At 42.1% G+C, this 15161-nt stretch overlaps 1 protein-coding gene across 1 annotated transcript in view; it reads left to right on the top strand.

Moving 5' to 3' along the window:
* Positions 1–15161, top strand: part of LOC144947767 (tetratricopeptide repeat protein 39B-like) — a 112607-nt gene that overhangs the window by 25650 nt on the left and 71796 nt on the right. The window contains exon 2 of the mRNA XM_078877128.1: positions 8637–8674. Within this exon, the coding sequence (XP_078733254.1) occupies positions 8637–8674 (38 nt within the window). The remainder of the gene's footprint in view (positions 1–8636; positions 8675–15161) is intronic.

A 15161-nucleotide genomic window follows, 5' to 3' on the forward strand; every position in this document is an offset into this window, starting at 1 on the left:
GCAGTAGGCCATGCTTTCCCACCTGATGATGGACGCTTGTGTTGCGCCCGAAACGTCGTGATTTAATTTAGTTGTTTTCATTTATTTTATTCTTTACCTACGTGACTTTACCGAAAAATCCAAAAAGTATAGAAGTTAAGTGTGAAACAAACTTTACCGAAAGAAACAAAGAGTAATTCCTGCAGTCATGAAAGCTTCGAATCTAGTTTGAGACCTTTATTATTGTGTTATTTATATTATTCACAACTATGCTCATTGTTATTTAGAGTTATTGCTTTCTGATTGGTATGTTGTGACTTTATTCAGTCTCACTGAAGCTGGTTCATCAGTCTACATAGGTACACAGTATGAGGTGGCTTATGCCAGTTTGGACGACTGCTTCTGTTTAAAATAGAACCACATGCATTTTCATAGTCGACAAAAGCTATGTGTAATGGTCGAAAAATAATAACTTTTATTTCGTATAATCTGGTCGTATATATGTGGTCAATGGTATAGAATCCTTTTTTTCCAAAAAACAGCTTGCCGTCATGCTTGATTTGCCTCTAAATGTATCTCTATGCGATTCTTGCATTTTTTGAGCTCCTCACACATTGCCATGAGCTCCGAGTAAGTTTGTGTCGCACGTGAGGGCATGCGTGTAAATGTAGGGTAGTAAAGTGTGCCCTAACGAATGCATTCTAAACTCTTGCAGTACTTTGTGTTGGCAGCTTTGCCACACTGTGCCATTGCTTTGAAGAAAGAATGTAGTAGCGCTATGATATTTCCTTTCACTGTCTCTTGTTTTTGAGTCCTGGTCGTGTAATACGGCTGTCTTTGTTTTCTGAAAGCACAGTCCTTGACCAAATGACCAGAGTTTATTTTTAGACCAGTTTTGGGAAGGGTTAATGTTTAAAAATATTTCCTTCTGGTTACTGATTTGCTCAATTTTTCAGAGATAATGCAACATATTTGTATTTGTTTAATGTGCGTGATTTGTATCAATTATCTTAAGTTTCTGAATTAGCATGTAGTTTTGAGGCTTTATATTCAGTTTGTTGCACTTCACTTTGTTGTTGTGCTGCTGCTACATTTCATTCTTGCATTCATCTCTGCAACCCCAGGATGCTGAGGTGAGATCCTTTTAGCACTTATTTTTTATCACCATATTTTTGACATCCCTTTGATACATTTGGGCATTCTTGAGAGGATATGACCCTAATGACAATACGACATCAATCTAAACTCGGGCTCATAATGAATTATTTTTGGAGAGTTATCGCCTGTAGGCTGCGATGCGACAATGGGGCACGGATCGCGGCTCTGCCCGAGAGGAAGTGCTTCATTTGGTCAGGGTCAGGATGCCGTGGGGGGGGGGGGCACTCTTTTCGTGTTGATTTTTTTGTCCCTCAAGTTTTTGGCAAACTTTTTTTTATCAATTAGGCCAGTTTTCTTAAGGGTGGGTCTCGAATAGTAACAACTTTACACAAAAGTTGAGTTCATATTGGATCATCTTCACAAGGGTTATTGTACCCGCCTGTTACAGATTCCCGTACGAACAGAACTAACACATCACATAATTGAATTCTAAATTAAACCATAAAATAAAATATGGAATAAACTACTAAATACTCAACTTTTTTATTTTATCAAGGCCCACTTAGCTATGTAGCTTTTTTTTTCAGAAGTGACCTGGCTATCACAAATGATAGCACAACAAAGTGGCTTATCACGTGGAAATGTTTATAGCAACCAAATACTCTAAAGGCGCATTTCTAAATGTGGAGGGAAAAACCGGAGGATCCGGAGAAAATTCCACGCGACCACGGGGAGAACATGCAAACTCAACATATACAGGCGTCAGGGTCCGGATCGAACCCATGACCTGTATACCAAGCGATGTAGTTAACATCTCGCCCCCATTGCAAATCATGCAGCCACATTAGAACTGCGTGAGCTGCTTCTTGTCTTACAATTGTAGGACTCGTACTGATGCGACAGCTTCTTGTCTTTCTCGTCTCTTTTATTCACACATATAGTTCACACCTCCTCCTCGTCATCACTCCATTTCTCTCCGTTCGCTCCAATGCACAACCCGCCATCATCATCACTCCATGTCTCTCCGTTCGCTCGCTCCCTCTCTCTCTCCCCCAAGGTCCGTTACTCCGCTGCTACCCTACTCAGTACTCGCTCCGTCCACTGCTACCCTATCTGTATTCTCTCTATCCACTGCTACCGTACGCTGTATTCTCTCTATCCACTGCTACCCTATCTGTATTCTCTCTATCCACCCTTATCGTATCTATTCCTGCTCCCTGCTGCTCCGTCTCTGTCCCGGGCACCAACCACTCCAACTCCGACTCCAACACCAACCAAGACTCCCCGTCTCTCCGTTACGCTGTGCCTTTATACCCGAACCAATCAGCCCCAATTATTTTTCTCATCCCCCGCTTCGTTACTCGCCCCCAGGCCCCCAGCCTCATGTGACCATGTTATCGTCATCATCCCGGCGCCAGCCATCAGCCACTCACCCTCCCGACCAATCACCGGCCTGCGTCCTCAGTTACCCTTAACACCTGTGGTGTCTCTTAATGACCTCTCCCTCAAATGGCACACAACAACAACCGTATCCTCAGTTGCCCCCACTGTACGCTGCTCGCTCCCCTAGCAACAGAACGCGTGGCGCGTGACATTTCAAGTCCTACACAATTATTACAATAGTGATCAAGACCAGAGTCCGTGAAATGGTGCATTTTACCATGGACCAAAGCATAAAATAATCTTTGGTTTAAGAAGGGATTTCAGTCAAAAACAGGTGACATCACCATTAAAATATTAATCGTTTCAGGGTGTGCTCCACTCTCCACACCTCAAGTAGTAAGAAGAGGTACAGCATCACGAAGCCTTAGGTGTAGCCTTTGACGTGCTTGTGGTTTGCTAAACGTCGCTAACTATAGGGAGAAGTTGGTCGTGCCGTGTTGATCTTTTGTGACCAGTGGGTTTTCAGGAGTAAAGGATGTTTTGTGAAGACTAGCTCTGTTAGTCTGCAGAATGTCCATTTCAATTGGTTTTCGGAAAAAAGTTGTGATTAAGGGTAACTTATGACTGTCAAATTTCGATTTAAAGCTTTCGTGACTGCAGGGATTCATCTTCTTGGTTCTTTCGGTAAAGTCACGTAGAAGGGAAATAATAAAATAATAAAAATAAACCAATAAGATAATTCTCACGACGTTTCGGCCACAATGTAAGCAGCCATCCTCAGGTGAAGAACAGGTCTGTCGGAAAGACAGCGTCTGAATGAAACACCACCAGGCTTGGAGCGTATATTTAAGCTGGTTTGGAGGGGGAAGAGCGCCTTGACAAAATAATTTGCATATCAAGAGGAATTTCGCATATTTATGGGAAATGCAGATATGGGATTAGTCATTACTTGTGGAATGCGTAGGAGATGGGCGGGGGGTTTCAAAGTCATAATTTGCCCGTGCATTATGCAGGATTAGCAGCATCAAAGGGAAGGAATGTTAATAGTATGGAGCTGCAGCAACTAAATCACCACGTAAAAAAAAAACTAAAGTATAAACTACATCAGTATCATCAATATACTAAATATACTCTCCAATAAGCTGAGCTACTAACAGTAAGTAATACATTACAATTCTATGTCGCAAAAATATATAATGCTTCCAGCTAAACTTTTTTTTTCCTCTTACATCACACGGGTCTACCCCGTACTATATACTGCCATAAACAAACCCAACATTAAATTATATACTGTATTACTATACACCATCCTATACCTTAGACAATACATTGTAATATTACACTATGTATTATTCTACCCACCCTACTGTATACCACTCTGCTGTATATTCACTATACAATTATGATACTATATATTACCTTATACATTCTATTAAACATTACACTTTTATACTATTTATTATTATACAATCTGCTATACACTATACCATTGACCGTCGCGTGCAAGGTACTAAGAGGAAGCAACGAAATATGTCAATGGGAGAGTGGTGGTAGGAGACTTGGAGCGGAGCAAAGAATCCATTCCCAGCGGAGAATAAAAGATATATAGTCAATGCCAGTGAGTGGACTGCGGTCTGAAAGTCACCATAAACGTGAACACAATCAGTTAAGATCCGAAATGGTTTATTATGTCCTTCCAATGATTGCTGAGCCAGAATCCATCTTCTCGGTTGAAATTGTCTCTGTGTTTGTATATGTGGATCGCCTCATGAACGAATCTCTCATGGTATCCAGATGGCTTGCAGAGATCCTCGGTCAATGGTATAGTGTATAGCAGATTGTATAATAATAAATAGTATAAAAGTGTAATGTTTAATACATTGTATAAGGTAATATATAGTATCGTAATTATATAGTGAATATACAGCAGTGTGGTATACAGTAGGGTGGGTAGAATAATACATAGTGTAATATTACAATGTATAGTCTCAGGCAGACATGGGCAAAGTACGGCCCGTGGGCCGTATACGGCCCGTTGGGCTTTTTAATCCGGCCTGCCGAACTTGTCCAAATATTATTATTAAATAAAATGTTACCTTCCTCCTGTAATGCCCCCATTTCCCAAATAGATGGCGCACCTCGAACAACAGAGAAAACTAACATTGCCACATCAAGGTTGAGAACCGTTCAACAAGATGATTGTTTCGTCTGCTACATCAATCGGTCGATTCTGAGAGAGAGAGAATATTCGTATGAGCAATTCATGTTTCTATTGAAAGTAAGTTAACAGTAATATTTGGGTACAGTATTGTTTTTGGAAGCATTCACCGTAATATCGTATGAACTTTTATTTCACCGCATCATCGTATGAATGATGCGAGAAGAGATTAACGGGTTCTTATGTTACCGATTTATGTACTCGGCGCTTTCGCTCTCTGAATTACGGCTTGAATGAGGGGGAGGGGTATGACTACACTCACAAAATTAATATCTTACTAGGAATTTTATATAACAAAAGTTATATACATAACTGTTACGCTTTGTGTAATTCAACAAAACAAACAAAACTTAACTCCGAATTCTCTCCGAATTTCACGAGTCCGTTCTAGACCCCATAGTTTTTTTAAAGAGTTTTAAGCACAGAAAACATAATTAAAGTTTGAAAAATCATTAATTATACTAAATTTTCAATAATTTCCTTCTTCACTTCGATTTAAATTTTCTTTATAATCTTCTTCTCACCAAGATTACCACTCATTACCAATTTCTCCGAAGGCAAGTTTGCAAAAGAATGCATGGTACAGACAGCAGACATCTTGTGTCCGGAGATCAAAAGCAAATTTGAAAAAGTCAGTTATCACGCAGGACTGTGACTCGCCGTGTGGAAGTGATTGATAAAAATATAGCCAGTCAATTAAACAAAAAGTCTGATTCCTTTGAATTATATTCACTAGCACTAGATGAAAGTACGGACGTAAAAGACACTGCTCAGCTCCTCATTTTTATCCGAGGCATTGACGACAGTTTTGCGATAACAGAGGAGTTTTTGACCATGGAGTCCCTGAAAGGAACAACGCGGGGAGAGGACTTGTATAACCAGGTATCTGCTGTCATCGAAAGAATGACGCTACCTTGGAGTAAACTTGTCAATGTCACAACGGATGGATCGCCAAATTTAACTGGAAAAAATGTGGGGCTGCTGAAAAGAATCCAGGATAAAGTGAAAGAGGAAAACCCTGTCCAGGATCTTATTTTTTTTCACTGCATCATCTATCCGGAATCCCTGTGTAAGTCTGTATTGCAGCTTAATCATGTCGTGAGTCCAGTCGTAAAACTTGTGAACTTTATACGAGCAAGGGGACTTCAGCACCGTCAGTTTATTACGTTCCTGGAGGAAACTGATGCGGATCATCAGGACTTGCTGTACCACTCTCGTGTCCGCTGGTTAAGTTTGGGGAAAGAGTTACAACGAGTGTGGGAGCTGAAAGAGGACATCATCGCATTTTTGGAGTTGATGGGGAAATCTGACGAATTCCCTGAGCTAAGCGACAAGAACTGGCTTAGTGACTTTGCGTTTGCTGTGGACATATTTTCACACATGTGTAATAAAGAACTCGGACGCTTCTCTCTGACTCCGTGTCCTTTATTTGGGTTTTTTTTGCTTTCCCTCACGGCACTCCTCTAGAGACCCGCTGCGTGCAGCCCCAGGCTGCTGTCGCTCTCGTAGCCTCCTCCCTCTCCTTGCAGACCCGCTGCTGAACTCTTTGTGCAGACTCCCGCTGCCGAACTCCCCTTGCAGCCCCGCCGCTGCTCCTGCTGGGGTCGGTCACCGTTGGCCGACGGTGCCGAACCTCGTTCTCTGTGTATGTGGCGATCTCGCCACTCACTCACCCTCCGCCCTGCGTGGCCTCACTCTTTCCCAGTCTCCAATCACTCCCCTTCCTCTTCCGGTTTCTCCCCTTATAGACCTGAACCCTCTCCCCACGTGACGTAACTCCTCCCCCCATGACGTCACATCCGGAAGGTCGTTTACGCCCGCATTACACATGAATGAGCTGAATGTGAAACTGCAGGGGAAATATCAGTTTGTTCACGACATGTACAAACATGTGAAAGCCTTCAAATTCAAGCTCACTTTGTTCTCCAGACAAATTGCGAACAAATCTTTGGCTCATTTTCCCACACTTGCCATGCAGGAAGAGCCACCGCGAAACGGAAAAAAATACAGCAAATCGCTTGAGGACCTGCGCGGAGAATTCTGCCGTAGGTTCTCTGATTTCGAAAACATTGAACAATCACTTCAGCTGGTGTCCTGTCCCCTGTCACAAGACCCTGAAACAGCACCACAGGAGCTGCAGTTGGAACTGATAGATCTTCAGTCTGACTCCGTCCTAAAGGAGAAGTTAAACTGAATGACTTTTATGCTTCACTTAACAGAGCCACGTTTCCAAACCTCCGGAGGACTGCACAGAAGATACTTTGTTTGGCTCGACTTATGTGTGTGAGCAGACATTCAGCGTCATGAACGCCAACAAAGCCCGTCACAGATCAAAGTTAATGGATCAGTACCTCAGATCTATCCTGAGAATTTCCACAACCAAAATAACTCCAGACTTGGTTGCACTGGCAAAAATGGGAGATCAACAACACTGTTCCCACTGAAACTGAAAGTGATGATGTGTTGCTGCAGCAAGGTTGGAGCCAAATCTCCGACACACATCCTGCGTGGCTGCTCTAACCTGTTAATGTAGATAATAAAGAAGTTCAAGTGAGGTAATTGGTTTGGCGCAGGCCTCAGATGTTTTCATGATGTTTGATCAGTCACATTTACGACATGTTTTTGTATTGTTCATGTTCGTGCAATTTGTTAAATTGCTTTGCAAATAAATGCTTTGCTACCTGTTAAAGGCCAAATCCTTTCATGTAATGATTTTTACATGTCATTTATATTAGTTCACACAAACACTCCATCCATCTGTTCCTGGCCCGGCCCCTCTGTCAAATTTTAGAACCCATTGTGGCCCGCGAGTCAAAAAGTTTGCCCACCCCTGGTCTAAGGTATAGGGTGGTGTATAGTAATACAGTATATAATTTAATGTTGGGTTTGTCTATGGCAGTACATAGTACAGGGTAGACCCGTGTGATGTAAGAGAAAAAAAAGTTTAGCTGGAAGCATATTATATTTTTGCGATATATAATTGTAATGTATTACTGACTGTTAGTCGCTCAGCTTATTGGAGAGTATATTTAGTATATTGATGATACTGATGTAGTTTATGCTTTAGTTTTTTTACGTGGTGGTTTAGTTACTGCAGCTCCATACTATTAACATTCCTTCCCTTTATTAATGCTAACCCTAATCCCTCCCTTTGATGCTGCTAATCCTCCATAATGCACGGGCATATTATGACTTTGAAACCCCCCGCCCACCTCTTACGCATTCCACAAGTAATGACTAATCCCATGTCTGCATTTCCCATAAATATGCTAAATTCCTCTCGATATGCAAATTCTTTTGTTAAGGCGCTCTTCCCCCTCCAACCCAGCTTAAATATACGCTCCAAGCCTGGTGGTGTTTCATTCAGACGCTATCTTTCCAACAGACCTGTTCTTCACCTGAGGACGGCTGCTTGCGTTGTGGCCGAAACGTCGTGAGAATTATTTTATTATGTTTTATTTTTATTATTTCCCTTCTACGTGACTTTGACTGTCAGTCAACCATATATTCCTGACCAGAAGTACTGTACATTTGCTTTTTTTTTCAATGGGCTTTAACATATGACTAATCTGAAAATTAGTGAAACATGTCAAGTTTATTTGGCAATGTCCATTTTAGTATAATATATACAATAATGTTTTTGAGCAGTTGGATAGTGATTAAGTTAACTTTTCAATGAACCACGGCCCTCCTTTCACGAACCCACACTGGCCAACGTGGGGAAGTACGGTCAAACCTCATATTGGTCATAGTTTGGAGAAGTATGGTCATATTTAACTATACCGCATGGGGAGACCTTCATCCAGCAATGGATTAACAAATGGCTGCAAATTATTATTGTGTTTTCCTGGATACTGTGCTGTGCATACAAAATATTGTTGTTTGTGCTTTGCGCTTTACAGTTGTGGTAGTTAGTTTTTGCTCGACTAACGATAGCTGTGTGTCTGTGTGTTCCCAGCACGACGAATTTGAAGATGCCTTTGAGCACGTGCCTGTGTAAGTATCCCATTGTGAATTACAAAGAGAAGGTGTGAAAGTTCATAGTGTCACCTTCATAACTGAAAGAACTGAACATCACAGGGGAGTGGCTCTAGTTTGGCCAAGAGGCCATCGCGGCCAATGCAATTGGTGCCAGCGCAGCTCCTCCTGTCTGCTAGATACTGGAATCATAGCAGTGTTGACGCCCGACTTTCGCGGGTTGCTCGTGCAGTCGGCCACCATGCGGCCATAGGCGATAATCTAACAGAGGTGGGACAAAGTCATTGTTATGCAAGTCCAAGTCGAGTCGCAAGTCATCAAATTCATGACTCGAGTCTGACTCGAGTCCAAGTCACATGACTCGAGTCCACACCTCTGTAATCTAATGCCTGTCTCTGTACTGCACATGCGCCTGCCCCTTGTCTGTACATTGCTTACGCTATCTACTTCTGTCACAGAGGTCGTGTCATGTTACACACAGTAAATCATCTCGTTACGGGGGATGTCTGGCATACTGTTTCTAATTAATATTTACCACATATTTTTTTGTTACATCTTATTACAACCTAAGACATTTAAGCAACACTCAATAACTGAATATTGACAACTTAATGTAATCTAAGTCACTAACATTTATCTTGAAACTCACATGGAAAGCTGAGGTTTGCTGATTGTGGCAGGTAGCAGAGATTTTATAACGTGGGTGAAGCAGTTTTTATTTGTAAGGTAAACGTAAAATAGATGTGAAGAGAGTGAACTAACAGAGCATGAGGATGGGTATAACATTCACAAGCAATTCTGCACGCAGTTCAATGCGCACGCAGTGTTCAACTCAGTTGTTTGCTTTTTATGTTCTATCTGTCCATTACAGCCTGAAGCACTGGCCCTTGCATTTTTTGTTGAAGCTAGTTGTGCCCGATATGAAGACTCGTTCTTAGAAGCGGTTTTGAACCAAACATCCTAAATTTGGCTGAAGCGTGATGCACAAAATACAATATATTGTAATAATTATAGTCTTAAGTTATAAGGAGTAAGTAACAATTATGGCACCGAAAAAACGAATGTTTAAAATGTATGGCATGTTGTTCATTTAGCAGACACAGCACACGCCGCAGAGGGTGGGGGATTGAAAGTGAGGGATTGTGAATGCTGTTGTTTTTACTTTAATAGAAAATAACCTGAGCCCGCTGAAACTCGCTTGTTTTTATGAGAGTGTCTAACAGCTAAAGGCTGTGACCGGTCACCACGTGGATGAGATGCCACAAGGGTTCCCGTGTTCTGCCGTAGCAGATTGCTCGGAGCTATATTTCCGTGGGATTAATTATTCTGAGAACCAGTCGTATAATGGGGGTTTATTTCTTGACTTTGCTGCCTAAGATAATTTGTTTTCAAGAAAATCTATATGTACTGGTTTCTCTGTGGCTGCATCTGTGGCAATACACTTTTGCCACCTGCTGCACTTATTTGATCAACAGGAAAGTTCATAGTTGAAACACTTAGATATGCAGACTCGTCTTTTTTTGTTAAGTCTCTGTAATTTTTTGAGATTTGCAGGTTTGTATTTTTTTTGGGGCCTGGTTTAATTGAAGGTCACTTAGTTGGGTTTCTTCAGGCTTTGCCCCTTCTCTCTTTTTAGGCTCCCACCTCTTCCTGATCAGGCCCCACCCTTCCTCTGGACACAGTGTTGGGCTGGTTGAGGTGGTGGTGAGGGTTGTGGAAGAGGTGGGAGTGTATCTCCAACAGTGGGTGGTGGTGGTGGGTGAGTACAGTCGGTAGGGGTGGTTTCATGACGACCAAAATTCCTATTAGAGCAGCAATAAAAAAAAATATAGAAAAGAATTGTACGACACCATGACCAACCCACCCATAGAATGCTTTTGATTGGCATGACCATAATGCAGTTCATATTTATCATCAGCTATAAAGCTTGCCGCTGTAAATGTGGCTTCTAATGACATCTCTGTGCGCACTATTCAGGAGGCATACCATGGTTCATCACCTCTGAAAATGGAATTAATTACTTCTTGTTTAATTTCATAGGTTCATTATTCCCACCATTCGCCATTTCCCTTCTCTGCTTATTTTGCACAAGCTATTCTAGGATTTTCGATAACTCTCCAACATTTTCTCCATGTTTATTAAAGTTTGACCATAAGTCACAATTCAAGGCGTATAAAGTTGCATTTATTTAATTCAGTTCAGAAGCTTGTGCATGATACGTGCGTCAGAATCAATTATGTTTGCATCATGTGTGGCATTCACGTGAGCTCTGCAGTCACTGGAGGTGCTGCCCCTATCACAAAGTAGAATAATTAATTTATTAGGAGTCTCATTGTAATGGTGCATTAAATTTATAATTTGCGCTTAATCTCACACTGCATTTTAAATGCAATGAAGTGATTTATTTTAACGCTCTCGCAGTAAATTCATGTGACGGCTACTTACGCTTCTCTCTGGTCTAGGGAGTGTTAGCATAGCACTGCCACCCTACTTGTATAAGCTGGGCCTGGGGCTGTTAAAAGGAGCATCGGAATCTGTTATTGTATTATTTTTGCATTCATGAACGATGGCATTGAGAACTTAAAAGGAAAGCTTAACACTAAGCAACTGTGTTATATGGTGTGGGTATAGACAGCGGTGTTGTAGTTGCCAGTGCATTGTATTTGGAGGCACAGAGGCTCACTGCTCGCAATTGCTGCGTTCAAACCTTCATCCAGCATTGCTGAGCTCCTGGGTTAAAATTCGATTACATCATATTTTCTTCTGGGAGGAATGTTCATAATGTCAGGCTAACCACCGACATCACAAGAGAGCACCATTTTTTTACATAACTGAGCCTAGTACTGTATTCATTTTGAAACACGTTTACCCAGTAAAGTTTCACCGAGTCAAGACCTTTTCAGGAGGGTCCTGCCAAGTTTTCCCAATTGAGTAAGTTGCAGATAGTGTTTCAGCATTGGAATATTCTGCCAATACCAAGTAATATTTAATCTTGTTTTTAGTTACAGAAGGAAACGAGAGAACTCGGACAAAACCCATGCGCATTATGGGGATAAAATACAAATTCCACAGAAAAGGATCTGGGTTGGGAATCCACCCATGTGGTTCTTGTTGTGCCGCACCCTGCCGCCCATGCGGTGTGTATTCATGCCTGTCAGTAAAAAGAAGCAGACATGACTCAACATTCAATTTGGTGGGTTTTTGTAATAAAAAAAGGCATTGATTCTTGTTTCGAATCACAAGACTAAGGACCGCAAGAATCATATATCACAGAGCAGAGAGACACAGTTTGACTCATTCTGAATCTGACTTTTTGCACAGGAGTCATTCACCACCGTTGATCAGCATGAACCACACGCAGCTGCTTTCTTGTATCAAATGCAAGCATTGTCTTGTTCCCATTGCACACGGCTCCTTTGTGTGGTTGGCTCTCGAGCTTCTCGGTCATCTCTGTTGGATTCATCATCCTCAGCTCACCAACCAGTTGACACTACCGTGGTTCGTGTTCCCCTGAACTTCATATTGAGGACTTGGTTCATTAAGATGCTGACTGTTTCGTCTCATCCACGTTGTGTTCAACCACCAACACTGCAGGTTACAAAAACACACTCGCTGATGCATCCACTCACCTGTTCACCCATTCACTCGGACCATATTGAAGTTTAAAACACTTCTCTTTCTGCTTCTTCCTTCGCATTGCTTCACTTTGAAATTCCTTCCCATAGTCTCTTTTCCCCAAGCTCTTACAATAATAACCTTGCTCAATTCAAGAAACACGTTATATATTCTATCTTTAATAGTGCTCTTTGTTGTTGACAGCTTGACATTTTGAACCTTTGGGCCTGTGATCTTAGATACCAGAGGTCCTTTCCTGTAACTGCCTTGTGTTCAAGCCAGGTATTAGTGCCTGCCACTAGTGCCTGCCACTCATTAAATGTGTCGGTGTGTTGTCGATTTAACTCTATAAGCCTAAAAAGCACTTGGTGTATGCACTGTTGTCAGTCACTTTACAATGTAGATACTCCTATGCCTCAGGCATTGGCAGCTGCCATACGTAGAAGACATGCAGGGGCCAATGCAAGTGTGAAGTGTGTGGTCTGGCCAGGCATGTGTCTCTACACCACGTGGCACTATTTTGGTTAATTGTCGCCTTCAGGTGCAATGGCTCTGACTTCTTGTGCAGAGAGCCAACAAACTGTGAGAAAAGGAAGAACCATCATAATTGCAGAATAACGACAATGACTTGTTAAAATTGAGTTTTGCATCTAGTCATACACTAATGGTGAGACATACATTCAAAGGGAATCATTAAATCTAGGCTTGGTGAATATAATGCCATAACCGGGCGGTGGTCGTTATGCATGTGACCTGTAATCTAGCACTGTGGAGGCAGCGAGACTTGGAAGATCGCACAAAAGTAAATATCTCTTCCCGTGGGCATTGAGGAGCCATACCCTTGGCTTGCCAGGAGAAGGCAGTACAGCAACGTGTGGACTAATATATGGGCAGTCCTCGACTTTTAAACGAGTTTAGTTTCTGAGACCCGTTCGTAAGTCAAACGGTTCGTAAGTCAGAACACAATACAGGCAGTCCCCGGGTTACAGAAGACCCGACTTGCGGAAATCATATTTTACGAAAATGCTCTCATAAATCACGTAAAAAAAATCAATATGCGGAAATGTTTGCGTGAGTTACATAAGCACAAATAGTTCAGTGTGGTGAGGTTGCGGATGTATACCGTGGAGCGAGCGCTAAGCCCCACCTTATGCCTTGCTCCACCAAAACACTGCCTTCACCGAGCCTAAGCTTCACTAGGATTAAGGTAAATGGAATTTTTTGTAGGGTTATGTAATTGTTTGTTTTCTATGCTTAGAAGTAGCTTTTATTCCCATGTTTATATTGCTAGTTTTCTTCATTTTAAGTGTATTTCATAAGTTATTTACTCTATGTACTATGTGTGTATCTGTGTGTGTGTATGTGTGCTAGTGTGTGCGAGTGTGTTTTTGTCTTGACTTAAAGCTTTCGTTACTGCAGGAATTCATATTCTTGGGTCTTTCTGTAAAGTCACGTAGATAGGTTCAAAGAAAATAACAAAAAAGTACGATGTTTTGATCGCAACACAAGCAATCGTCATCAGGATACGATTGCTTATGATCAGCTCGGGGGCTGCATTATCTTTTCATCGGCTGCCTAATGCTGTGTGGAAGCTACCTGGTCTGTTGCTCCGCACGAAGCTTTGGGTCTTCTCGGCCACAGTCATCTGCTTCCTTCTCTATGCTTGTGAAACGTGGACCCCTCTAATGGAACATCTGCACCGGTTAGAAACATTCAGGCTGGCCTTCTTACAATCCATTGAACTCGAGCGGGAATTTAACTCGGGAGGCCGGGTTCATAGCGCAGCATGCTAACTGCTACACTAATGCTCCCACCCACACACTCACTTTCACACGCAAACTTTCACACGCAAACTTTCAAACACACACGTGCCGTGCACACACACCCAACACTTACTGCCAATGCGAGGCTGACTGATTACATCTCACGGAGGATCGCTTCACTGAACAAAATAGTTCTGTGGTTCAGTTTGCGAGTGCGAGTTTGCGTTTGAAGTCGATGTTAAATATAAATATATTTCATGGATGTGGGTGTTCGTAAGTCGGGTATGCATAAGTCGAGGACAGCCTGTAATTTATTCCATCCGTATGGGATTGAGTGTTGCACCTTGCATGTATGGATTTTCTCCGAGTGCTCCGATTTTCTCTCAAATCTAAACACTTATTGATTGGCTGAAAACATCTTCATATATAAAAGACTGAATAGTTTTGGTAATTGTTGGAAGTGCCAGCTCACCACCTGGCTGACATTCAGCTTGTCTCTGGTTCCTCAATGATTGTGAGATGTATTTTGTCTGAATTACCCGGTATACAGATTTGGTTGGGCCAGCGCAAAAATTGAACAATGTAATGAAGTCACCTGCCCCAGATTTATTTGGCCTCAGGCCCAACTGGCCTATCACTATCACCCACAAAGCAAGGATGCAGTTTGCAGCAATTGCTCAGTAATAAGACACTTTTTTTTATTGTATGTTGAACTTCTTTTGCACCGTATGTAGCCCACCCTGCTAATCGAGGGTGCGGTGGAAGGACAGCAAACTAAACACAAAAAGCACTTCAAAAGAAGTTATTTTTTTATCTAGATTTGAAAGGGCATAGCTCCAGTGGCTTCCTCATATTGGAAGGGAGAGCAATCAAGGCGGTTGCAGAAGCGCATCTGAAAGCGCACGATGTAGTGATTGTCTCTGTTCGATGGTTAGCCAAAAGCCTCTGAGAGGATGATCGGAGTGTGCGTGATAGTTTATGCTCCTTGACAAGATCAGCAAGGCATTGTGGTTCATTTGTGGAAAGGACTTTGTATATAATGATTGCGGCCTTATAATGGATTTGTTCAGCGAACGGAAGCCAATACAGCTCAGTGAGCACCGGACATGTGTTGTGTTTAGCACGAG

The sequence above is a fragment of the Lampetra fluviatilis genome, chromosome 46 (genome assembly GCF_964198595.1).
Source record: "Lampetra fluviatilis chromosome 46, kcLamFluv1.1, whole genome shotgun sequence".
Taxonomy (NCBI): domain Eukaryota; kingdom Metazoa; phylum Chordata; class Hyperoartia; order Petromyzontiformes; family Petromyzontidae; genus Lampetra; species Lampetra fluviatilis.